Raw genomic sequence first — 27,760 nt, 5'->3', positions numbered from 1 at the left:
CGCCTGCAGCAGCAGCGGAGCCGTGGGCGACAAGAGACAACAGCCGCAGAAAGATGTATTAAACTGATCCCCTCTACGACGATTGCAGTCGAATTGCAGTTAGCTAGATGGCCGACAGGTCCGCTCATTTGCCTCTACTCCTTCACTGTCTGACAGGCTGGTTGGTTGAATTCTGTTACCGCTGTTGTTCTTTGCTGCGGCTTGACTGCGTCAGTTAATGTAAGTGATGTTTAAACAGAAATTCATTGCCCGGCTGCGCTGGGCGATGCAGATGCAAAATCTGCTTATTGATTGATTATCGCAAGGACATACGACGCAGAAAATAAAAATCTGGACGAAAATGAACATTGTTAGAGCGATTGGTCTATAATTGACGGCAAGCTGCGTGATATTCCGTCAAACCATAGTCAATAAATCTTGACATTAGGAATGAATAAGTACAAGTCGTTGGATGTATGTTGATGCAATATTTTCTGCTACCTTTTATGACTGAGAATCCAATATCTCACTATAATATTTAATCCATGATTAGGCAGACAGTTGTGCTTGCCTTCAAGGGTTTCACTCTGAAGAGCCTAAAGGGAAAGTAAGCCGAGGTCGATATATTCCTTTTTTTCTATTCGATAGAAATACGCGCTTATGCGGCAGAAGCTCGCATTTAGTTACCTTTACTCTGTGTGTAGATTCCCTTTATTTAAATCGGAAATCCTGTTTTTTTTTTTGTTTCGATGCGCTTCTGTCTTCTCTCGGTGGATCGATCCGCCTTCAAACAGTACTATATCTTCTTGGTCTATTGCTAACTACAAGGAACTGTCTTTTGGTCAGCCCTAAGTCCGAACTGTTTCGCGTTCCTTGATGAAATAACATTAAAAAATAATCTAGATATAATGGCGAACGTCAACAATACGATATAACATATCTCACATTTAATACGTGCTAAGCCAAAACACATACTCCTTTTCTATATTGTCGGCATCTGTCAACGGTTTTTATCATATATAATAGTAGAGACTACGACGAGCTGAACATAGTGTGATGCGTAAGCCTATATCGATGTCGTTGTCGATAACGGAGCTCAATGAAGGTATCACATCACAATCATCCTTTGAAAAAAAACGATCCCAAGCCCGATTTTCTAGCAACAAATGCAATATAGTAAAAAAATATCTATTACCTTAATTTAAAGCTATATCAGCAGGTATAACATTTTAATTACGTTGGCGAATTTGAGTAGAAATTTTCGCGTTGACGATTTGGCGTATCACAGCTCATATACGACTTCAAGGGTTTCTTTCACTTAATCATGATAAGAAGAAGGTACTCTACAACGATCCCCGCGAAATCCCCGCTTAAGCCACATCCTTTACAACAGGCACTATCAACAATAAATTCCCTGAATCTTGGACCACTTCAGGCACCGTCCATTGTAACTGAGTTGCTAAAAAAAAAACATGTATATAGATATGTGTGATAAATAACCGATTGCATTTCGATACTCGATTGTATCAAAAATGCCACGTTATTACCGTCCACAACTCAAATTCGGTTCAGGATTTCGCTGGCCTTGTGTCGTTTGATATGAAAAAGCCCTTACGCAAATACCTTGGTTCATAGGGAAAATGTTTTAAAACCGCAAAAAATAAGCGTGATTACCGCTTAGTTTTAATCAACTGATTTAATTAGACATTAAGGCAAAGAGCGGATTTGCTGTTATGCCAGTCTATCCTCGTTTTCTTGATCGAGGCAGCGTTTCAAGCACACCACACCTTTTCCGGAATAACAATATTCATCAAGTCATTTTCTCTATAAATTTCAGTATTAAAGGCCCATTAGAAAAATGCTTTGCCCACTTAGCCCGAATAAACTTCCTTAAACATTTTCTATATTCATATGTATATTGCAGAAAATTGTGTTGATATAGGAAATTATCTATCTATATATAGCAAAAACAAAGAAAAACGAAGGACAGAGCAAACGAGGGCTCAAACGAGGCGGAGTAAATTGATCAAACGGAGGAGGTCACTCATTATGGACTACCTCGAAATAATAACGCAAAAGAGAGCACATTGCTTTTTTACTACTAAAACTAAGCACCTGTACTTATATGTATTTGTCTGAGTTAAAGCACACCCATATAATAGTCCCTTTTGGTGAGTGGAGTTTCAATCTGGAGAGAGCTACGCATACGACTGAGTGCATTGCATCAATATTTACTCTCAGGCGACAGTTTCGTTTCCTCGTAGAGCGTAAAACTATTTTGAAGAAGTCGACCCTTTTTTGCTTAGTAATTATAGAAAATGTTTTCAGGGTTAATTGAAGTTTTCTGTTGGTTTTTTCGCTTTTGACAAGGATGTGTCACATTTGGCGATTTGTTAGGTTCTTAGATTTAAAGTGGGAATTTTTATTGAAAAGAAGTTGGGTAATTCAGCAGTGCGTGCTTCAACAGTCCAGGTCGTACCTAACCGCATCGAAGTAATCAATCCAGTCTGAGTTTTGATGGGACTGTGCGGCGGGTTTTTCCTTTCGGTTTTCAGAAACCAACAAGATTCAATCTTATGAAAAACGCCGGAGTTGCATTTCTGCAGCTTTTTGCTGACGTTATCGCGGAGGCTAGTAGACGGACTGATTTGAGCAGGGTATAGAAGCACCAATGAAAGGACAATATGAATTGTAACGGAGTGGATGCTTAAGGTACATAATATATTTATGGAATATAATAGGATAACAGAAGCATAAATGTAACGCGGTAGCTGAATGGGGTGACAAAAGCAACATTGCGATACCTCAGGCTACTTGCAAGCAGCTTACTGTAGTTTATGCTGTGTTGTCAATCACAACCGTTCGTGCTTGAGCAACTATGATCAGCTGCAAACGAATTAGGTGACCGAGGCAACTTACGTTAAGCTGAGTACGAAATCACCCCCGACTCAAATGGCGCTGGGCAAAGCTCTGCCCAATAATAGCTAGTAGTACTAACCTGTAGATAAACATAGGTAAGAGGTAATTGTTGGCGTTTTTCACTTGTTTATTTTATTGTTTTTATCGTATGCTTTATTCGCACACAATGTCACAAGCGTAAACAATTTATCCGGGTAGCAATGGTAAGCTGCATTTGATCACTATGTATAAATAATGTATCGTTGTCGTAGCTACCAAGCAGCATGCCCTCGTATGAGAATTTACTGGGACGAATTAGCACACCATTGACTTACGCACATTATTTGGGATGTACTCAAACGTTTGCTAGCGAGGACAAGGGTTAGACGGTCCCTGCGTTAAATGCTTCCACATTTCCGGTTCAACACAGTATGGGTACACGCCATAAACGCTAATAGTTCATATAAGACGTCAAATAATCCCGCTGATATAGTAGCCGGTCTGAGCGGACCTGCTTTTTACTATGCCAGTCTACATAATGCCCATTACCATTTGTCGCCGTGATATGAGAGTAAGCTTTTGCTTTCATATATTTCCCAAATCGCGACGCGGGCGGCCGATTAGAAATGAAGGATCTAGCGACACTAGACTTTTTTTACCCAAATTTCAAATATAAAGATCATTTTGTTCGATTTAGAAAGACATTTAAAAGACGTACTGTATAGTTATGAGAAATACGTTATTATTAGTGAGAGTATACAGTTATTCATCTCAGTGAAAATGCTACCCTTTAGATGATTAGAGACATATCATTGCTGCAAACATTTCAAGACGAGCTTGCTCGTAAACTTCACTTATCGGTGCGAGCACAATCGAATCCGTAAAAACATCACATCCTGCGCATTACTTTGTTGATGCATCGATGTCTTTTCAAACTATGGGAGTTGTATTGCCGAGTTTTGGAAACGTTTGGGAAAACCAAGCGGCTTCTTTAACAACGGGTCGAAAAAAATCGTAGTGTTGTATAAATGAACCCAGTCGGTCGGAAACCGGACGACCTCATTGTGATGGATTCGTCATTGAGGAAAATCGGCAACAAGTGTTAAATCGAGGATCGTGTCTTTGGGATAGGAAGATCGAAAGTCGAGATCTAAAGATAAAATGGTGTTGAGTTGGGGGATAGGGTTGCATTGAGGATCACCATTTCGTTAGCAATAACCTACCCCGACACAGCGTCAATAGTAGAGGGGTGCATTAATTCCTCATAATGAGCTCGTTCAAATCATAAACAAGACTTTCGGAAGCGTTCCTTCCAGGTCAGACGTAAGTATTCAATAATCTCATTATTTGCCCCAGTGAGCAGAACCTGGTCATGTAAGGTAAATAAAAATTCATAATTTGAGGTCATTTGCAAAAAACTGACCGCAGATTACAGAGCGCATACTGAAAGCAAAAGTTATTTTTACATAATTTTTTTTTTAACGCTTAGCTTATTTTAGATGAAACATCAACGCCAGTGGTTATCTAATTATAAGCATTACGTAGATCGATAGGTGTCATAATAGTGCGAGTTCCGCCAAATTCGGAGCTTGACAGCAGCTGGTCCTGGCAACAAAATCGCTAGTCTATTTTCCTCGTCACTGTACGCCTAGGTTAGATATTTATATATGACTCATTGTCTAGCGGAATCGTGTGATCCTATGTGAGATTGTGGCGCCAACAAGATTTGAAAACTTCCTTTTCGTTGTGTTGACAACAATATCAGGCCAACAATGCAATAGCTAGGACTCTATGGATACATTGATGATGAATACACCAGACCAGAATGGTAATTGGCATTAGGTAATGGTATAGTCCGATGGTAACAATTTTCAGAGGAAAAATTGATCTTGATAACCCGACGGCTTGTTTTTTTGGTTGAACTAACTAGTAATTTCTATTGTTTTATTTTGTAGACAAAAGTATCCTAGCTGACGATCAACCTTATGAGGACTATCATGTTCATCATTGGGTTACTTCGGTCGATTGGTCTCATTGTTAGTCTTCGACTCCTTTCGTAAATCTAAAGAGTAAATGTATGTACGCGTGCACACAGACAATTTCTTTCTAATTAAAAAGTTCTGTGCAATTAATAGCGCCTTGCGGCTAGTTAGGACGGGTATAGATGTGATATGCCTTGGGCATCTATTAGACATCTGTTGGCGTGGTATTACCCAGTTGTACCAAATACGCTTATCGTTGTTGTTGTTGGTCTGACCTATCGTTAAAGTTGTCAGAGTTGCCACTGAACATTATTATTATTATATTACAGCTTTACTTCTCAAGGAAAATTCTGACATTAAGAACTTATATATTGTTACGCTATAGACGAAGTTAGACGCTTTGACGCGTTATAGAGAATTCTGCTAGTGGATATGCAAGCGCAGACGTTAGTTTCAACTGCAGTTGTTACAACAGTTTGGTTTAAAAAGTTCGACGTTTTAATCGTATCGTAATATAGGACACAATATGTACTGATAGCCTATTCGTGGGATGTTTTTGCTTGAGTATCTGATATGTGCCGATCAATTGCCTGGTTCATAGGAAGCGATTCTCAGTAAATCAGGCCTTCGCAGACCTACCAAACGTGATGTATGGCCTTTTTGGATAATCTAGTTAAACCCTTGGCCTTGGCCTTTTTCCTTGAGCCACCCATCCCCATCTATGGTTCGTGTTGCCATATAGACCCCACTTCTCATCGCTGCAATAATTATGCGCAAAGATAGGTCATTGTGACCGAAAGGGTTGACCGCGAGCCAAAGATGCGGTGAGATGCAGCGTTAAGTTGTAATTCGTTGCTAGATTAAGGAGCTCATCAGGTACTTATGCTGGTCAAAACTAAGGACCGTCGTGTGACTGTAACCCATATTTTCGGCCAGTTACTAAGTTGTTTGTCGCTTGTCTTCTTTCAACAGGTGGCCTAAACTAGGTCGGCTTTTTATTTTTCTGGACGGACTATGGGAAACGAAATTTCTGCACTTCCTTCCCAAAAAGAGTATCTAAACAACACTAGTTCGTAAAGCTGGTTATACTGTACGCCAGTTTTTTATATTAGTGCAGATTTATGTCTACATTATGTATTCATATCTATATTTTAAGGACGTATTGTTTAACGTAGCCTAGATTTTTCAGCCTCATCCGGTGAGTTTCATACATTGAAACTATGTCAGTTTTAAGAAGTTGAACCGATGAAACAAAGAAGCGCGTAAGAAATGCCTCTTCATGATACACAAAGTGCTGCCTGTGCACAGTAATGTAGAGTACTGGTATCAAATATGCTAAGAGTGAAATGCAGGCTTCATTTTCGATCGAGCCATATTGAGTCGCGCGAAACGGCCCCTAATCCCCCTCTGTTCTTTCCTTTTTTCATCTCTTTCTTCTTCCTCATTCTTTGCTTCTTTACGAACCGGCCACTCGCAGTTTAGAGGGGCTTTCGATCGACTGTAAGCGCTCCTGGTTCTACTATTGCCAAATGAGGGCAGTCTGGTGTCGCACAACGGCAGCATTAGCAATACTCGTGTGCTTCATGTCCTAGCGAGCTGCTTATTGCAACGCAGTGTTGAACCAGCCCGAGCAGTTTGCTCGCCTGGACAACTTAAAGAAAAGGAACGTAAGCCCGATCCATTAATACTGGCCTGCTGTAGCTGCATAACGTTTGATTGCTTCAAGCATGATACTGAACAGCTATTTTATCTTACCACTCAGATACAAATATAAATTAACACACATGTGTATGCGCCTCTGTGACACGTCGAATAGCAACAGCCGGCGTCCAAGCAAGATGCCCGCCCAGTATCAAACCTTCTAATGGGAGACTTTCGTTTCCGCATTCACACAAATGTAAGATTTAAGATTAAAAAAAAATTTATAAAAAGTAATGTATGAATACGTGGGTAACACACCATATAACCTTAAACGCAAGTCAGCAAGTTTGGCGCGTGTAAAATTGGCGCGTGGAAAAAAGGTTTCTGTCAGGCACATCGTGGTTGCTGCATATTGTTGTTTCTGCAAATTTCAGTGTACAAAAAATTACGGGTCAGAAGAACAGCGTTGTTCGCGGCGGGCGATAGGCGGGTACTTCGCCAACTGTCTCTTGTCGCTACCTCTCTGTTCACGTGACCCATTTGTGAGTATCGTGCCGCATCTGATACCTATGCGATTGGATTCCTTGACGGCCTTCCCGAATGTGCGTAACTGCTCACATACATAGGGGCATATCATATTGCTAGCGTTTTCTTTTTGCTGTAAGCGATTTGTGCAGATATAAATTAGACTTGGCCGACGTTATTGTTTAGCTCGGCTATAAGCTACACGTGGCGTAGGTTTGCATTATGTTTAATCGCAACGCCAACTATATCAGAGCGGGTATATTTGTAGTCCAGCTGACCCGATCATGCTTTTTGCACACACTTGGTGTTGAAAATTAAATAATAACAAATAAGTTTGTAAGTGCAATGTCAACCAGATGAATTGATCGTAACATTGGATAATCGTGCGTCCGCATTTCTGGTTATCGTTACTAATAGGCGATAATTAGAAGTTAATTAAAATAACAGAAGCACGTTTATTGCATCTATTATCTAGATATACGTGTATTTGAATATATAATTGTTGTACCTTATAGACTATATTACTTGGGGTTATATCCTTCAAAAATGAATGCTGGCAATGCGACTAATATACGAGGTATATACCTAAATTACTCCTAGCGTCTTGCAGCGACTACTGGCCACCAAAGGCAGGTGGAATACATTAAATCCAAGTGCCACCTTTGTAACAGCGGGTTTGCCACTTAGTTGACAACGGGAACGTGCTTAAGCTAATGGCTATAGTGAGTTAATTTGCTTAACCGCTTCGTTTATCACTCGCCAGGGGGAATGGGTGAATCTGGTTGTGTATGATATGTCCTTCTGTAGATCTCTGTCGTAGCGGTAAAATATGGCCCGCTTCAAGGGAGCTGCTCCGCCACTGTTATTGCACTTATTACAGTTACTGTGAGTGATCAGAAAGGCAAAAAACGGTGAACTCCTTAGTGATGTTTGCCGGTGAGGTGCTGGAGAGAAAAACGAAGACGGCCCGGGGGCGGTAGGGGCAGGGCGTAATAGGTCATTGACAGTGAATGCGATGGCGTGGGCCACAGCAAGAGATGCCTTAGAAGTGTTTAGAATATAGTGCCCAACAGCGACCGAATAACACAACAGCTGTCGGTGCGCATACATCACTCATGATCTCCACTCCGGTCAGAACGGCGGCGTTGATGACGGCTGTTACTACCGTCGAAAGTAGTTGCAGGAGCAGAAGCGTCGGCAGGCACTTACGATTGGACCTCTATCTCCTTCTAAGCTGGCGCTGTAATCGGTTGGCAGGGTCGTAAGTGGGGCGTAGGAACGGACTGACTTCCCCTGGTCGTGGAGTCGCAATACCAGCAATAAAGAAATACGCCACATTATCTTTCTCGCCTTTCACTGAACTTCTCGGCTGCAGCCCGTCAACGCCTTTTTCTTCTACTCTATCGTCGTCATCTACTACCGTCGGCTCAGTAGCCGGGTTGAGTTACTCGAAGCTGGTAGGGACAGCCTCGGCGACTTCTATTGCCACTCTCTGGCCATTCTTGGTTAAGTAGTTCGTAAGAGGCAGCATGGAATCTCTCCGTATGTCGATTTGTGCGTGTTTATGTGAGTGACTGCGCGTGTAGCGTGAGTCAAGGCGTGAGGAAGGGGTGATAACACCAATGGCCCACTGGTACGGCAGAAATGAAAAAATATGCATCATGATGTAATCGATCCAGGGCAACACGAATCGAGAATGAAGGACAATGCCGATAAAGTCGTAAAAAAGAAAAGTGCAAACGAAAAATGATGCAACTTTACGTACTACCATAGGTAATGTAGCGCCCTACCCATCTTACTATTGTCCTAGAGTTTTGAAATGCGGTAACGTTCTTTGCCAGATTGATTACAGATTACTCGGCTGGTGATGTGTGGGTTGAAGTTACCTTTGGAAGACACAAAAGCTATAAAAAAAGGATTACATTTTTACCGTTTAAATATGAAATTGTTCCCGTTATGTTGTTGTGACCGGTAGTGACTTTTTTCAAAGCTTGCCTGTAATAGCGTGAACAAGGCAAAGTATTGTGCAGGCAATTCCTTACGGTACAAGAACTTCGTTGCAGAGGCTTTCATCATCTAATTGTTTTTAGGCATCATAGTTACTACCTTATCACCGGCAACAACTGTAATGTGGCTTTAGTCTTAGTAGTCTCTGATTCCTCTTAGCCAGTAGATGGATTAACCGCAGGATGGTCTACGTTAGCAGGGACAGTCGAAACTAAGCTAGCGAGGGTTAAGGTCGAAATAACAATTTCTGTAGGGCAATGGCGGTTGGAGGTGTCTGCACCACCGAGTGCTGCCACGGTAACAGCGGTAGCTTCAACCTAACAGCATCCAGAAAAAGAAAAACAATTAACTGCTGACTACAATTTTTGGCCATTTATAACAGTAGCAACCTTTGAGGGACGCCCCGTCGGCTGCCGACCATTCACTATCCGTGTAACCTATAAAAACGTCAGTATTGCTACAACTGCTGCTAGTATTTATTTATCCATATCGAATAGTTCTACTTTCTCTGAAAGCCTTAACACGAAGCTCTGAGAAGACCTCTATGGTACTGCTCACTTAATTATACCTGGAAAAACAAGCTGAGTTCTTTATCGCGATAATAACTCACTCACACGTCGTTACTTTTACCGATTTTTTTTGGGAGCAACTCGATCTTCATATTGGGTCAGCTTCTGCAATCATCACAGATGTCCTTTTCAGATTCTACCTGCAGTAATAGTAATTGGCAATTAATATTGATCATTTATTTTCGTCTAGGCACTTGTGTACAACCAACATAAGAAATTAAAGACTTCTTTATAGGTGTTTTAATAGAGATAGAAATACATTAGATAGCATTGGACGCAATGATTACGCTGTTCTTTTCGGCGCCACGCTGTTTCAGTCCTAAACGTGAGCTTGCGTGGCATCGCTCACGAGGACCTTGGCACGGACGCGGGTGCAGCTTTTCTTTGGCTCATAATATGATTCATTAGTGCACACAGAGTGGTGAAGGTGGTCATGCTTTGGACAGCGACCTATCATATGTCAATGCTTTCTTACATGTTCTGTCTTCTGTAACACCAGTGAAGAACTCCAAATTGAGTCGACTGTTCATATCTCCCACTTGTGGATATATTCGAAGTTGGCGAGCATTTTTTGCAATCCATGCTAGTGTTCAATTAACGTCAACAGATGGCGACCTATCCGCTAATAAAAGCATGTCGTAGTTATGGTGAAATGTACGCTGGCCTAGTGGTCTCTTGAGAAAAGCAAGCTTCACTCGACCTACCCTACACGTTGAGGCTCTGTTAAAGTAGTCTGATGGTATATGAAGCTATTAGTTGAAAAGGCATATCGCCGTATTCAGACGAAGGAATGGCCACCTTCGTATCTCAGTGCTTGTTACCAATGTTTTTCCAACGCGTTTTGGGACATGATTGGTATAGTAGCAAGAGCAGGATAAAATAAGGGCCAAATAGCAGAAACAAATAACGCATTTTAGGGGCAAGATATAAAACCGAAAAGTGTCATATGTTGCTAACGGCCCTGCTTTTCGAAATTTCATGTTGATCTTTTTCATGTTGGTTCATATACGCTGCATCATTTGCTACGTACCGTTTAAAGTAGGCCAATATATGCTGATCTTTAAAGCGACTTGTCTTATAGGTTATAAGATCATTCATGTGTTGTTCCTACACCTTTTCCAAGCTTCAAAAAAAGCGAAGAAACGCATGCAGAATATGGCTGAAAGTGTGTTGTAGTGACAGTTCCTTTCAGCAATTCTTCGCCTTAAGCTAGGTCCTCGGACATGGCCTTTATCTTTCGAGATAATGGTAAAGAGTGCTTTCTGCCAATCGTCTAACATTTTCTCCTCATGCAGGGAGACGTTGTAGAAAGCAGTCTATCATAGGGCTAGTACTACAGCCTTCTTGAGGTGTTCGGGCTGGATCTGATCTTGCCGTCGTGTTGGGCTTGCGCTACTGCTGGAACGATGCTGCCATTTTACCGATTTTAATATCGACGGCTGCCGCAGTACTTATATGGTTTACCGACTTGTCTCATGCCGCACTCTACCAGAGCGGCTCTCGTAACACGGCGCTCGTCGAAGCCCATCGGAAATAAGCAGTAAGGATATCTGACCTGATGGAGCACGAAAAAGATCGAAAACGTTATAGACAACTCTAAAGATGTGTATGTTAGGGTATCTCTAGGTAGGACCGCGCTGTACTGGTCGACGTTAGGTAGGCCTGGAATGGGAAAGAGTTCAATAAAGTACTTGTATTGAGCGACCTTACCAAAGTTCTCCGTTTCGGAACTGCTGTTTTCACCCTTGGCAGAAGGATGCGCATAGCCATGGTTAGGTAACTTCTATACGAGGCCCCAACATGTAAGGGTTCCCTTGATACCAGATGTACTACCTGGGAGATAGACAGCATATCTGTCGTGAGCACATCGATAATGGAAAATTTCCTCGTGCCAAAGAGTATCGGTGCTTCTCCGTAGGTTACGATCTAGAATCTAGACTTCACCGAAGTGTCACTCAGCAATTTCATTCAAGCGTCTCTTGGCTTATATAATTTTGGAATGAAGTAGCCTGGCCACGATTGGCGGCGATCGGTTGAACAGCATTAAGTTTTCTGTCAGTACTGTTGATCGTTTGGTCTAACGTATTCTCTTATTATGTGCAGCCTTTAACTATCTAGAACAACAGTGGTAAAAAGGCAAGGGGGTCGATATAAGTGCTTCCATATTAACTACGCGCTGACTATCAAATGTTGGTACCACCGGCAGGCCTCCGTCTTCTTTTTGATTCAATCGCTGATGAGCGATGACTGTACAGAAACATGATATGCTGAATGATAGGTTAGTCGTCCAGGATTCACATTGGACCAGTACGTCGACACTATCTATATATATATATATATATATATATCTACGCACTATAGCTATCGGAAGTCCAGGGAACGGACACCTTTACACCTCTGGGTGCTCATTGACATAAACAGCCAAGTTGATCACAAGGCTGCGAATAGGTTTCGAGTTGTTTCGTTTAGCGGTCCTTCTGACTTCTTTACGCATTACTGTCATCGCGGTCTCGAACTAATGATCCACATTGTATGCCACCTCATTTTCCCTAACGCCTGCCGGCTGATGGTTTCCAGTGCTGCTTCTTCGGGCTTGGTGAAGTGTTTCTGGGTGAAGACATCGAGACAATTGAACATCACTTGCTACCCAGTGTTATCGACTTGCGAGGTTTGGTTCCTAAAATGGCCGGCCTTATAAAAGATAGCTCTGTAACAGGTGTAGGTAGCGCAATGGTCTCAGAGGCCCTTTAGTAAGAATAAAGGACCCTTTGCACGAACTCCCTATATGCGCGTATCATATTAATAATTTTAAAATTCCATCCGGATGCGTTTCAATTAGTGCCTGGTTCGCCTCTTTGCAGTATGTAGTTGATACTGAGTTACAGTTACCGCTGATAATGTCCACTCCTATGCATCAGTAAAACAGCTAATTCCTTAATTTTCGTTTTTTTTTTTTGAAACTCTCGCACTTTTTCTATGTAGTGCGCAGGACTATGTTCGCCAGCTGGGTGATTGTTTCAAAAAACTCTGCAGCAAATGAAAGAACCGATTCCATGGTAGTCTTCCACATATGTTGAAATTTCAATTTTCCTTTAAGGTGCCTTAGTACCTTGTCACCAACAATAAGCACTGTTTTCATAGGAACCACACTCGACAACATTCGTTACTATTCAAACCGCTGTTCGATTAATTGTATTGACAGGTGTGTCACTTCAGCTGTCTCTTACGTTGGAAAATTTCCGTCTCAGGCGGTTCATCAAAGAGGTTTTTTTCTCTCATGAGTTTGTTTCTGAGTTTATGAGTCTGTTACTTAGTGGTTGTTTGTTGCGCACATCCACAAACAGTTCATTGCTCATTTTAGGACATGAAACATGCAAAACAAAGCCAGATTGCGCCTGCTGCATCGACCTTCATCGGACATCTTGCAGTTCCTTTGTAATGTCTTTCTGCGGGTATTACACTTTAGCGTGATAGTACTGAGAATGTGTTTACAACAAGCGCACCTGTGTTCTATTTCTATGATGTTGTCGATGGCGCTTAGTATTGACATGTAGAACCCGGTCTACGGTGCAGCGATTGGACCATTTTAAGGCAGTGTGTTCTGTCGGTTAGCGTTTGTCGACAGAACTAGTGCTGCCAGCGCGGCAGATTACAGCATGAGCTGGATCCAAATTTATATTAGATCCGTTTGCGAGCATATGCGTAAACTTGTTTATTCATGGTCTTTTAAACACGTGGGTTTTTACTAAAGTACTTCTACACCAAGATTTGAACTTAGTGTACATCCGGTTAGTAAGAAAACACGTTACCATAGCGAAAACATGGGTACCTGTTTTTCTTTTTTAAAGATGTGTGGGCTAATGCATTTATGCAGGTCTAGACTACTTCGAGCTACTCCCCTTTATAATCCTTTTGATGGGGCAGGAATGTGGGCGCACCTTACTGCAGACAATCGAAACCGTATAGAGCTCGACAGCATTCACTAAACCGCTATTCTCTTTGTTATTCTACTTCTACTGGGCTCGTTCTGAAACGTCACTCCAAATTCCTCGAAGGGAAAGTGTCTTTCTTTTTTCTTTTCTACGGCGTTTTGTGCTTTCTGACACTTCTTTTCGAATCTCCTCCTTTTTGCTTTTTCAAAGTCTTCTTTCTTGCGCATAAAGGTTCCCGAAAAGTCGTTTCTTTACTCTATTCCTCTACAAATCCAAGCACATGGCGAACAGCGTCCTTAATCATGGTCCACAACCTTTGCTTCTCTGTAATCTTTTAGGAAAGTTTTACTTTTAAATACGAAATAGTGCATCCGATCTGTTTTAGTTCACGCGTATGATAAGCATACTTTATGCTAGGTTTTCCCTATTTGCACCATGTAGTTGTGGTATTGACCATGTCCAGTTAATATTCGCGTGGTGCAAAGGGAGAGATATCCATTGTTACCTTCATACATAGGCTCATAGATCCGGAATAAGAAATTTTATCTGTCGTGCCTGGTTATGGTCATCCTTCTTACCATTTCGGCATCGTTGTTGTTCTGGTCTTATCATCTACCAGATATCGCTCCGTTCTTTTTGCCGCCAGAGAATCCTAGACAAGCACTTTAGCTAACATGAAGCCCGCTTTAATGGAGCCAGTTTTACATACTCTGACTGCTCTAATTACTATAGTTCGTTGTGCCGTAAGCAAGGATTGTGGTTCTTATGCTCATCTAGAATAATAGTCGCCCATACGGGGCAGCCTGGCAGCTGAGAACGCTACCTCCGACGCTGAAAGGCGTCTTATACTTTCCAAGAAGCCTCTCATTTTTATTAGATGATGCATCTAGTGAAGCGTACAGTAAAGAGTTTTCGCTGCCATGTGTTGTTGCTGTCGCACAAGTATCCAGGACAACCTTTAGATACGTTACCTGTTTTTAACCTAGATGCGATTTCCCTTTATTCACAGCGCAACTCCTAAAGCTTTTTTCTTTCGTGTTAGGTAAATGGCCTCGCTAGTAGCGGCGTCATCTGAAAAGAGTTATCTTTTATCCAATTCATCGTGGCGGCAAGGTCTTCATTACCCTTTTCTTTTAACTGTTCTTTGTAACGCTAAATCATCGGTGTAAGCAATGTTTTCCGTGTAGTTTGGAATATTCAGTATATTGAGCAGCTCGTCATAGGTAACGTTAGTCCAAGAATCGAGCGTTGTGAGATTCCCGCTGTGACCTGTTCCTCAGACGCCCAGCCCGGAGATTTTCATCCTCTAAATATAAAGATATTATCTTCCTGAAGTATTAGGGAGCTCCTTTTTGCTTTAGAGCTTCTATATTTATCCACCATTCTCTATTCATTTTGCTGAATGCATTTCTAACATCTAGTAATATAAAAAAAACGGCGAGCTGTAAGTATTCTGTCGCTTCCCTTGCGACCTTTCCAGTACTCTCTTATGGTACGAGGGTTGACTTACTTCTAAAGATAATTTTGTGGTTCTGACGAAGCCCGGTTGGCCTCCATTTTACGTTTGAACCTGCTTATGTTAATGGATCCCATGATTTTAGCGGCCAATCGAGGAAGCAGATACGCTATTGTGCCCCTCTTTTCCGGCTTCGGAATCTAGACTACCCTGTTGTCTGGTTGCCTCGCGAACTATCCCTCCCGAAGAAGTTTGTTGAGAAGGGCTCTAGATTTCTTGGTCACCTTCTGATGCGTAGACTTCCAGACTCCTGCGGGTCGTGCATATTTGATGCAGACGGTCCGTAAATGGTGTACTTTTTTAAGTAATAGCTTTTTTCATTTCTTTAAATCAACTAATTACATATGTGGCGTCTATACGTTCTCTTTTGCACCCCGTTTCAACTTGGTATGCTTGATTGGAATACGATATTTTTTTTTATATCTTATCAACGTGACGAGAGTAAACGCTTAACAAACAATCGATATAATAATTATTGCTCAGAACTTTTGAAATACGAAACGAATATATGATTACAGTGAATTAAATAAATATTCTATTACGACAAATGAGGTTCAAGTTTTTCTTAACTTCGCTTTCCAGAGGTTGCTGCCGGGGACAATCGGTCGACAATGTACGGGTTTCCTGTAACTTCAGTACTAGCGTGTGCTGTCGCGTGTCTGTGCGTCGTGGGTACGAATGCTCTTCTCGAGGGTATTCCTGACGCTGGAACTGGCAGTAGTAAGACAAGCATAAAGAATTATCTCGATCTGCTAAAGCCGGGCATTTCGTCGTTATGTAACTTCGCCTCTCATGACGGCGTGGCTTCCGCAGAATGTCTAGCGTGTACAGATTCGCTCAAACTCCTTATTGACCATTTCATCGAGCAGCGCACTTGGGCTGTTATGAGTAAGTTAATGTGTTTACTTATATCATGTTTTCGTATACCTATTTACAATTTTTATTTCTTTGCGATAAAAATGCAGTTTATGCTTCTGAGTTTGCTTTCAGAAAGGACCTTAGACTTAGAAAATTTATTATTTCCTGCGCGAAGTAATTTTGATTAAATACCTGATATTCGATTGGATGGGTCTTATCTAAAAAAACTGACGTATGAGCAAGCTGATCTATAGTAAAGCGTGACACTATAATTCAATAACTGTGCAAAAAATTTTCATTTGTTTTTTAAAGTCGCTTACCGGCATTTTTGACCATAATCTCCAGCTGACTGCTTTTCATTGAATGCATACACAGATGCGAGACTGTAATGAGGTTCCCGATTTGTTAAGACGCTGCTTATGTCGCGATTAGTCATTCTAGTATGCGAAGATAATCTTCTAAGATTATTCTTTCTTGCTCACATTTTCATTACTAAGATTAGATAAGACTATAATTTAAAAGTTGTGAAGTTGACTGAATTTGAGCTTGTAAAAATTCCCCAACATAATGTTTATCTCTAGCATTGTCACGACTGCTACAACCTGTATTTTACATTATAACGAAAACGGTTATGGGCATTTATTTTACTGATGCATATTATAGTTAGCTCAACTGCTAACTGTCGTCAAGTGGCTTATGTCCCTCTATATTTATGACCCTATATATATATATATATATATATATATATATATAGGATGGGGCATTCAGATTCCAATAAACAACAACGGATTGCTTTTCCTAGCGGACATGCGTTTACCCGCTATTTGTTTTTTTCCAGATGAGCGCCAGTTTTTTCTAGAATAAAACACCAAGCCCATCATAACTAGAAACAGTGCTCAATTTAAGTGAAAATCAGCTATTATCCAATGTGCGGACAGAACCCCAATCAAAAGTGAAAGTTTAATTTTTTTTCCGGCATCGACGATTTGTGTTGTGGCTATCCTTCGTCAGGGTTTTAAGAAATCTAAAAAGGATTTTTTACCTGAACATTCTTAATGGAGTATAGATTCAAAAATTTACTCAATTATTCAACAGGTCACGTTTGCTACACCTGGATTTTTTATGCAACAACTAACAGATGTTTTGAAGGCAGAGTATCGATTTTAACTGACAAGCTGAATCAGTATTTTTTAGATTTTCTGTGCCTTTTTGCACCCTTGAGCTTTTCGCGTCTTTCGACTTCCTATGAGCCAAAAATTTATTTCCGCCGCAATGTTTCATACGCAGCATACTTGAGCCACATTGAAACGACTTTACACTTATCTATATGATGGCTACGAATAGAAATTAATTTAAATAACGAATGTTTTTAAAATGACTAATAGGTGTTTTAAGTCCTGAGTTGGGGATGTACTTCCCGCGAATGACGGCTATATTACATAAAAATTATCTTTAGATATGACTCCTTTGGCACATGCAAACAATTTTGTTGAAATATATATATATATATATATATTTCTTTTTTTCGTCTAGAAAACGACCCATAAAAAGGCCGGACTTAGATGTATCAACACTACTTTTTGCCTAAATAAACGTATATTACATTGAGGCCTATTTCATCCGGTATCTCCGCAATAGACGTCACATAATTGAAGTATTGAGCCATCGTAAGTGACGTCAACAATTACATTTTACGTTGCGCTTTTGGTGTGCGATCTCAGTTAGTCGACGGTCGCGTACGAATGAGAGAAAATAGTTTTTTGCACCCTTGATGCTGACGCTTCTTTCTTGATAATAAGCAATCATTTTTAATAACAATAACAGCGTATCCGAGGCATTACAGTAACGGTAAGAGTGTCAAAAGCCATGGCACAATCTGACTACAATACGACAAGTATTTGGTGACGCGAATGACGGTTCGACGAAAACCTTGATCAGCCCAAACATCGGCTAGTAAAAGATGACTGAGTAAAAACTTTACCCTTTCTTGATTTGTTGACCGAGAGCAACGGGGAAAGCCGCGCTTACAGGCGTCATGTAAACAATTGTTTGTATGACGAGACAGAGAGAAAAATAGGCATTGAGAGCCGTATGCGTGTGTGTCTTGTGAAAAGACTTGTGCAAAGGCACTGTAGAAAACATATTCGAAACCGTCGGCTCAAAGCAGCCAAAAAAATGTCACAATCGTACTCTTATACATCGTTGACTGATTCTGATAACAGTGACTACGACTGCCGCGACGGAGCTTCGACCAGTCTAACTAAGCCACAGTTACGCTTGCATTATGTGAAGATCGCTGGCAAATCAGCCGGTAATAAACTGAATCGGGTTGTCATATTCTACTCCAAGCATTATATAGTTCATGACTTAGGTGCTACGGTAAAAAGGCCCGATATGATGTGTCTGTTAACTGTAGCTACCGCAGAATTATAGGTAATCTCGTGTACATGTTGGCATTACATCTACTAGGGCTACTACATTACATACTACTATAAGGCTAATCGCCTTATATGACGCCCTAAACCTGAGCTCTGTCATATTGACGCTAGTTTCAGCGAATATTTATTCACTGCACAAGTTCGCAGCGGACTTCGAACCGGTTTATATTTTGGCGCTATAAACAAAGCTGGTTAAACGCAGGAAAGCGATCGTTCACTGCATTTGTAGAATTAGGTTCGATTTGATTGCACGCGCTAGCTAAATTGTACGAGGCCTCAAATAGAGAAATGTCGAAAATGTGTTTAAGGTCGATTTCGAAATTTTGTGCACAGGACAGGCTGAGTGCGATCCAAACTCGTGAGGATATGGTCTCAACACGATAGCCGATTGCATGTTCAGGCAAAGATGTATTCTTCCGAGTTTCATCAGTGGAGCCGACATCTGGATTTCTCATGATTTGGCAAATCAGCGACCGACAGACGTCGTGTGCACGACCGATTACCTTCTGAAATTACATGAACAGGACGCTTTCTTGAAAAGTAAAAGTTGGTAATCTCCGACAGCGTCATTCAGGACAGGTTATAATCCTCGTAGTATTCTTCAAACGACAATTTAAACTAAGGCAGTGCACTATTTATCATGACAACGCTTAACTTTACGCATTTTTTGGTTCTCGCTAAAATTTGTACGAGTTTAATTGGGATGTTTTGCCTTGCCCAGCTTACGGTTACAATTCTGCTCCTTTCGATCATCACTTTTGTGATAGCATGAATTCTAAGGAAGTCTTTGAAAGGTGTGAAAATCATATTGATTAATGTATTGCAAATAAACTTCCAGAAAAATTTAATTTACAAGCTGCCTCAGAGGCGTGCAAGGACCATCAGTGATACCGGTTAATGTATCATTGATTGAAGTTGTGTGGGCCACAGACTTGTTGTTATCTAAATTTCCACTTCGAAGTTGTGGGCCAGCCTAGTACTTTATGTGATATTGCGTGCAGTAAACTTTACACAACGGTTCACAGAAGCAGCAACCTCCACGAGGCCCACCTTCTGTCTGTATCGTTCTATCTGCTTCCTACTTGTTTTGCTTTAACCTACCAGGTACCTCTTTTGGCTGGTCCCTTCCTACTTTCGCGCCGTCCCCATTTCACTGCTACAGGAAAAAGTCAGCGAAGTATCCCCCAGCATCGCAACGCTGGTTGGAGGCGAATAGATCGTCGCAGCGTTTCCCCTCTGTTCATTGTTCATCGTACATTGTTTTGGCTACTGCCTACCTAAACAGGAATTGGAGCTGTGCTACTACTAACTGTGATAGGGTAGGTAGTATAGGCAAACGAAGATGACGGCGACGCAGAGACAGAATAAAAAAGACCCGTGTTGGAGGCATCGCTTGTCTATGAGCTGTGGGTTTTTCTTACTGGCCTTCGTCATCGATTCGTTATGGGCGAAAACAGACAGCGGGGTGAACAGGGCCCACGCGGGGGATAACAGGGCATGTACGCGAGTTTTAGGGAGAGTGGGCAAGTACGGAAGAGCGAATAGAAGAAAAGGTATAGTAGGAGTAGAAAGGAGAATGAGTGAGCCAGAGGGAAAAGTTAGGGTGGCCATGACGAAGGTGATAACGACGACGGCTCGTGCCGAGGTGGGCTTCTTCTTTGCTTTTAGTTCCGTGGCTGTCTGTTGCTCTGTCTTAGGATAGCGATCACTTTGTTGTCGCACCACCTGTTTTAGGTCTCTCTTCTCGGTACAAAGCCGTTGACGGCTAACAGCAACCGTCGCGACAGTCAGAGGTCCGTTGGTCCTCGACAAAACTGAATCAGCCCCCATGACTTTCACTCTGACTCTCTCTCCGCCATTTGCTTGTTGGCTGGCTGTTATTTCTTGCTGAGCTAATTCTAACGGCTAAGGCTATTTTGTTAGCCCTACGCCACTGCCACCGCGCCCGCAGACTTACGCTGTTCTTTCTCCTCCTCCTCATCGACTTCCAGGGCGGTTATTCCACCGCATCATTCCGTCAGTAGGTAGTTATACTTGCTACAGTTTGGCTAGGTCGGTTACGGGGGAAGTCAGGGGATACTAAACTTGGCATTGCTGATGGCAGCAGTACTGACGACGGGTTAGGCCATCACTGTGTGGGATATATCAAAGCAGAAGAAGGGCCAGTTTCTGTCGAAAGGCCAGGCTAGCACATCCAAGAGCGCACACGTGACAACTAAACCTGCGTAAGCAATCGGGGCATGGAGAGATCTGGGTAGGTAAATGAAGGAGGTGAGATTTATGTGTCTGTATTGTTTGTCCTGATTACAGTTTCAACTTTCCTTGTTGCAACATGCTGTAATATCTATTATCTCCTACTAATCGTTGCCGTCACTGTCGTAATCTTTCTCCTCTGTATTTCGTCGTGGTGGCTAGTTTTGCTAACAGCGATGTCTGTAGAAATCGCCGTAGTTATTGGTTGATGCTCGCTATCTGATCGGATCACGTTCATCTCAAACGTCACACGCGTCGTGCTCTGTCGGCCTGTGTATGTGTGACTAGGTACGGGGTGTGGCTTTAGATTGTGACACTGAAAGCTTATCCGTGCTCGGATCTGATCTGGCGCTTTTTGGGGACTGGTGCCGCCTTTAAAACGCAGCCAGCCTCTCTATTTCCTGCTTCTCCTCTTCCATCTGTTTGTTTTACTATAATTTGTTGCGCGTGAAGTTATTGTCTGTGAGGACCGATTGACCGTCAGTAATCGTCGGCTTCGTCATTCTCCGTAGGTGCATCGGCACAGATCTATATACATATAAATATATATATGGGTGATCAGTATTAATGTTCTGCAACCTAAATATGCTGGAGAAAATACGTCAAAAATATGGCCTACTGCTAATTCTCCTGATCACTATGTGGACGGCAAACCGAATTATTTTACTACGATTCGTAGGAGAACAGCAAAAGAGGGAATATATAGAAGTGCAACAGAGTTGCAACTAAGCTCTTTCAGTCAGGCAGTCAGTCAGTCAGTCAGTCAGTGCCGTGTTGCTTACCATTTGAAATAAAGAAATGCCGTGTACATGGAGTGAAGAAGAGAGGAACGTAAGGAAGATAAAGGAGCGAATAATCGGATTTCGATTAAGAGCACATTTTTGGCCTGCTAGATAGTCTGTCGTTTATCTCTACTGATCGATGTGGTGGATCTCTTATTGGATAATTTCCTAGACGACAATCTCCGTCTATTCGTGAGCTGAGCACCATTGGTAGCTCCGTAGTTGCTCAGTTATTACGACATCATCGTTTAAAAAGGCGCGCAACTTGCCTGTAATGCTACAAATTGAAACGAAAGGGTTTGAGTAACGTCTTTGATAGTTTTGGATTTTTTTCTGTTGGCTGCCAGCTGGGTTAGATTGACCTGGAAAAATTAAATTGGGTTGGCCTGTTTCGTATGCCTATCTATGTAATTGGTGTCGCTTGGCCTACATAGTGTTTACCTATTCACACTGCTGCTACACCGGTGTACTACTCTTATGTCCTAGTGCTTTAGGAGGCCTAACTAACAAATACGAGTTGCGTCGCTGTAAGCGCTTGTGTGTATAATTTGGTGTTGGGTGGTGGACCGAGCTGAAAGAGCGCTGCTGCTATAAGAGCCTGAAAATTCCAGGAACAAGTAAGACAAGGAAGATTTTGAGTCCGAATAAGGTCTCAAGTTTAAGTACAGTCGGTTAAAGCTACTTCACGCAACTCTGAATAGCTTTGATTATCGAAACATTTATTGTTAGTTATTCCGTCAATGAGTCAACGATGTATCATCTTCATCATCATCATCAAGTTATTCGTTTCGACCAAGAACACTTAATGATCCTGGGCGCTACTCGGTCAACAGTATTTATTTTCAAATAGTAAATCTACTTTTTGGATTAGTTACTAAAAAGAGATTAGTGTTTAGAGGGTTGTAACACACGAGCATGTGACCCAGTAGATTTGCGAAAGGCCGCGTGTCTAATGTCTTAGACAATTAGCGAAGACACCTCGAAATGAGACGTTTCAACTTATTAATAGGGGAGCTGGTTGGCGGACCTGTCACGCATTACATATGCCATGAGGCAGGCTACCTAGAAATGTTAACAAGTTTTCTCCTCGCTCAATACCGGTAAATGGTGATTGCTTGACGTAACGGCTATTCTCCCTAAGGGTTACTGGCAAAAGAAGGATTAACGAGCGAGTGAGCCAATGAAGGAACAAACGGAGGTTGTACCCTGTTTATTTTCGAAGTTTCGGAAAGGTCGGCTTGTAACTCGTGGGTAACTGCTGCTGCTGTAACAGCAGATCCGCATCTGACAGACTAGACTCGTATTCGGGTTTCGGTCTATCGCTCGCATCAAGTGCTAAACGGGAGCCCCCGTGCGTGTCGCACGCCTATCTTCTTTTAGATTCTGCGAGGCCTGGCCACATCCAGCTCAGCCCAGCCGGCCGTAGACAATTTGCTCAAGACAGCTGCTGGTCCGAGTATCAACTGTGTATCTACTTTAGTGGGAAGCTGTTCGGCCTTTTTAAGTGCTGATTAGCTGGGTTCTTCGCTAATGTCTATTATAATACGGCTTGGTCGACTGCAAGAGTGGAAGTGGATTTGGTAAGCTATAAAGCCAACAGAATTATTTACACCGACGCTGTTTTTTTCCATCTGTGTTTCTCTTATTTGTCCACTCTCTTCTTGGACCTCTGTCCGCTTTTGAACATTGGGCAGCACTGTAATGCCACCGCCGAAGAGCTCCAAGGGTTTTCCAAAAGTTTGTGAGAACTTTTGCCCTCACACTCACGTTTACTTGCTCTGAACCATTCAGCTTCGTGATGCTCCAGCCTGCTCAACAGCTGGTTCGTAATACGTCGAGAACAGAGGCGCAGCCGAATCTGAAAAAAGCATAGGGGATTTGCTGTTTGGTGTCTTCTGTCCTTTTTAAACGACATTGTGCTGCATGGGAGCGGGCTACGGCTTGAATGTAGATGTGAAGAGCATGGAGGCTTTAAACCGAGTGAAGTACAAGTCAAGCATTCCAATCACCTTCGAATGAACCAACTTGAAGCTTCTTCAACTCTTTAACTGCGTCACGGCTTTCCGAGTTCACATGATGAAGCTTCTTTTCACTGTGCACTGGATTAAGCTACGAAAGAGACTAACCATACGACACTCTGGTAGTAGGCAGGCTGGTTGGACTAACAGTCCTTAGAGAAGCCGGAAGAAATCCTGCGGAAATACTTGGAATAAATAGAATCGACGAGAAGGAGGTGAACTGATTTTAGGTAGGAGTGTCCATTTTGAATTGGGTCGCGTTGCTTTACGACGGTCTGCGAACGGGGACGGAAACTAGTCTATTATACCATATCCTCGCTACTGCCTATTGCCTTCGGTCATTTGTTTTTATCCCCAATATTCGAGTCGCCTCCCAACTGGCGCTGTCTCTGTTCCCGCTACACCCACTGCTCAGCCCCCTCCCGTAGAGCTTGCGCGTAGAGCTAGCAAGCTGGCTGGCTGGCTGGCTGGCCGACCAACCCATTTTCCCGCTTGCTCGCTCGACTCAGATTCTCAACCACGAATACGCCGTGACACTACCATGTACTTCTTAGAAGCTCTGCGTTTCCTCCAATAAACCGCCTGTCGCCCCTTCCTTTTTCGTTCCCGCACCTCCTTTAGTTTCGGCCTTTCTTCCATTTTAGAGTCATTGCTTTCTTTTGCTCCGCAGCCGGTTTTCCCCCGTTTCCGCCGCTACCGCTGTTTTTTCAGATGAAGCGATGGCTTCGCTGTCTTTTACCAGGAAGGGGAGAGCTCCTAAAAGGCCCAAATGAGCCACTGGAGTTCACTTCAGAAAACGAAGCGAACTTCAGAAAAAAAGCAGACACACCACACCCCCTGTTCCCTTCTCCGTTGTCACCCAGTTCTGATGTTTTCTTGTAACTAATCCATCTGCGTTTGCCTTCCAGAGCAATCACATGACCAGTGTTGGCACGTACGTGCATTGTTCTTGACGAAGCAAGTAAAGCTTTCTGGGCCTTTAGACAATAATAGCAGGTCTCTATGCAGTTTTATAAAATAATCGGACTTCATTCGTTCAGCGTTGTTCAGCGTATATTTTACTCAACCAAATTTCCTGCTACTGTTGACTGACGATAGTATATGAAATAAAACGTTTTACTTCTGTCTCTATTCTAACATTCATCCGTGTTACGGTCTGCGTATTAGTAGCATAATCTGATAAATTAATATTAACGAAGTAAAGAACTGACCAACATCGATGCTTCTGTTCCTACAGCGAAACAAAAGAAGAAAAAAGGGAAAAGAAATGCGAGGTAGGCGAAGCCAGTTTTCCTCTTGTCGGCCTCTTCTGTGAACGACACAGAACAGAGGGGAACTCGCGTACGATCCTGTCACAGTGTGGCGCCAATAAATTAGATGATTCTCCCCGCTTTTCCGCGTTCGTTGATCTTAATTTTCTAAGCAGGTCGTACCAGTAACATATTGTGTGGCTCGACACCATTAATAATGTCATTTGATTTTGCAATCTGCAATTATTTTTGGCGTTTTATCTTTTAATTTAACCAGCTCTCTTTAGTTTTATAGAACGAACTACGAGAAACTAATCGTTCCAAGAGACTAGTGCTTTTTAAGACAAAGAAATAATCAACGCGCACGCATTCAACCATTTAGAAGTTAAGTTTTTTATAAAAGTTTTTTTGTTTTCTTTGATATGTATATATATCCATTAAAAAGAGTCTCGTATCTACCTGAAATAGAGTACGTCCTACGCAAAAAGTAAAGGAACATCATTCGTTAACTAGTTGGATTAATTTTAGCTATAATATATGTGAAATCTTGACATGAATCCTTTTTTATAATGAAATAGAAGATGACTTAAAAGTTATTCCATTATGTAGATCTGAGACCTTTTCTAGAATTTCTATTTCTTGCTTATTTTTTAGTTATGTCGAAATCTATTTGACGCAAACTTTCGCTGTAACTCTGCGTATTTATGTAATGCCTAGCTAAACAAATTGCTGTAGCAATGGATAACAAAATGTCAACCTACTTCATGCTTGTCAGGTCACGTCTTAAGGTATTTTCTTTCATGTCCTAGAGGCTCCTTGCGTGTCAAACAGCATTGCTATTAAGGGTAAGCGGAAGCTCTGTTGACAACTCCTTAAAAAAATGAAAATTTTCGGATATTTTGCCAAATGCACCTTGCGACAATTAGTTTTGAACAGTGGCTTAAAATATTGTGAAACCCCAAGTGAGGCCGAAAATATCGGTTTGAAAGAACTTCTTTTATTGAAGGTAAAAAATTAGCCAAATGACCGTTTTCTTTTTCAAATTTGCCCCTACTAGTAGCGCCCTCAGGCTTTAAGTTGATGGTATATATATATATATATGTGAAGTTTGATATTCTATCAAATTCCTCATTTCTTCATCGATAAGTGACGATTCTCCCTTTCCCTCAAGCAGATATTATTTCTATGCTTACTACCGTTTTTGCTAATATTGTTGTTAAACACTACGATATATATTGGGACTTGGATGGTCTTCGCGGACGAAATCTGGCCGGTGACCAGTGAAATGTACTAATATGGTTGTTATTCGGATGGTATTGTGTCCGTATATACAGAACATAGATCGATCGTCATGGCATTTGGCTATTGTGTTCGTCGCAGGGAAGCACATGCATGGCGCTGACACATCGTTTCAAGCGCGGTCTGCAGGAGCTGAAGCCGAATCGTGACAATGGATCCCGTGATGGGCACAGGCCGATGCCGCAAGCGATACCGATCCACGAACCCACGGCCAGCGATGCTATGAAAGAGGAATGATAGCAGTAGCGGCGAGCAGCAACAGTGGCGGCGGCAGCAGCCGACGGAGGGCGGAAGAGCAGCTACCGCCACTACCAAAACCGCCTTTGTCGCCGTCACCGAAGAAGAGGCGAGACGCCAAATGAGATTCATCCGGCCCGCAGACGACCCAGTGTCTCTTCCGAGCATTGGGATCGTTCGTTAACTGGCGGCTGCTGCTGCAACAATGACCGACAGCCTGAATGTCGCAGGCTGCGAGCCGTCATTCCCTTTCTCGTTTTGCCCTTCGCGAAAGCGGACGGAAGAGCCTAAGGTCCTTCCTGCCCAGTCTTCGTCATCGTAACAGTGATCGTAATTGTTAGAATATCACATACAGTATTAGTTCCTCTTAGATTGTCCCATGTTCTTGTCTCGCTGCCAATGGGTATTCCTAAACAAGCCATCAACTGGCTTGATGTATCGACCGATTGCTTTGATGTTGGGCATGTAAAGTTTCAGTCTTGTTAAGTTTTGAATAATGGATTCTCTAAATTGATAAACTGTGACAAAACAATATTATTATTTCAAGTTTTTGTTATGGGAAACAGTTCTTATTTGCCTCCATACAGTAAAAGCAGTGTTTTTGCTTCGTTAAAGCCTTGGAAGATGGAAATCGCTTGCAGTTTGAGGATCCAAACAAAGTATGTTAGTGTTACTATCAAAGGTCTCAGTTATTATTTTGTCTCCTTCTAGATCGTCTCCTGCTTTGCCCTTACGGGTTCCAAGGGTTAACCTTTAACTCGGACGCCATAACGATTTTAGCTAATATGAGACAAATGGGTGCTGGCTGGTGGAGAACAGACCAGTTCAAGTGAGAAAAATTACAGGATAAAACATGCGGTGAAATGTGGGGTATTTTTCAGCCTCTGAATCTATCGATCGAAGTCAATGTTGCTGCTACCGCCGTTGACGATCGCGGGCTAGTGAAGTTGATCAAAATTTTTTTGCCGGGCAGGCAATGCGCTGGATCCAACTTGGCCATTGCGAATAGGTCGCTGGGTCACAAGTAGCAAGTAGTAGTAGTAGTAGTAGCAGTGTTGGGCGATGCAACGATGGATCACCCGGCTGGGAATAGCTGGTAAACTACTGGGCCAGCTATGATGATGTACTGTCACTATTATTTAATGTTCGATTTACATCACTTTTCTCAAAAAGAACTTACAAGGACGAACATGGCGGTTAGATTATGCCGATAATGAAGTTCGATACGAGTTTAGTGGTGTAAAGGGAAGTTGTGGACAAGGCTATCGCAGTTGCTAGTAGCGTTATTTCTCCATCGCGACCGTGACGCCTAAAGGGGAGATTGTTTCCGCAAATTGACCGCTCCCTTTTTCATCCGTCTTTTGTTCTTCCCTTTTTTGCTTTTAATGTTTTCACTAGTGACTATCGTTAATAACGTGTCTGCTAGGTCGTTGTTTCGTCCACATGGCTACCACATTACTGATCACAGGAGGATCCAAGCAGTGGCGAAAAGCCTCAGTCTTTTATTCTCTGTTTATTTCTTCAAACACTCTAACTGGTCTAGGATTGGTTGGATTTAAACTTGTAGTCATCGAAA

The 27,760-nt window shown here is 42.1% G+C and overlaps 1 protein-coding gene and 1 long non-coding RNA gene across 6 annotated transcripts in view; both read left to right on the top strand.

The window, feature by feature from the left end:
• Positions 1-27,760, top strand: part of LOC111255399 (O-acyltransferase like protein-like) — a 132,263-nt gene that overhangs the window by 50,812 nt on the left and 53,691 nt on the right. For 4 of the 5 annotated variants that reach the window (XM_022817349.2, XM_022817339.2, XM_022817358.2 and 1 more), the window contains exon 2: positions 15,632-15,937. In XM_022817349.2, coding sequence (XP_022673084.1) covers positions 15,661-15,937 — 277 coding nt within the window. In that variant the 5' untranslated portion in view covers positions 15,632-15,660. Of the gene's footprint in view, positions 1-106; positions 220-15,631; positions 15,938-27,760 lie in introns of those variants that run through there. The other variant, XM_086977023.1, reaches the window with a different exon arrangement.
• On the top strand, positions 15,956-26,718 carry LOC147758359 (uncharacterized). The gene is made up of 2 exons (XR_015318765.1): positions 15,956-25,493; positions 25,983-26,718. It is a non-coding gene; the product is annotated as an uncharacterized LOC147758359 (long non-coding RNA).

Source organism: Varroa destructor, unplaced genomic scaffold (assembly GCF_002443255.2).
Source record: "Varroa destructor unplaced genomic scaffold, Vdes_3.0 BEIS01000001.1, whole genome shotgun sequence".
Taxonomy (NCBI): domain Eukaryota; kingdom Metazoa; phylum Arthropoda; class Arachnida; order Mesostigmata; family Varroidae; genus Varroa; species Varroa destructor.
This window is presented reverse-complemented; position numbering and strand designations above follow the sequence as displayed.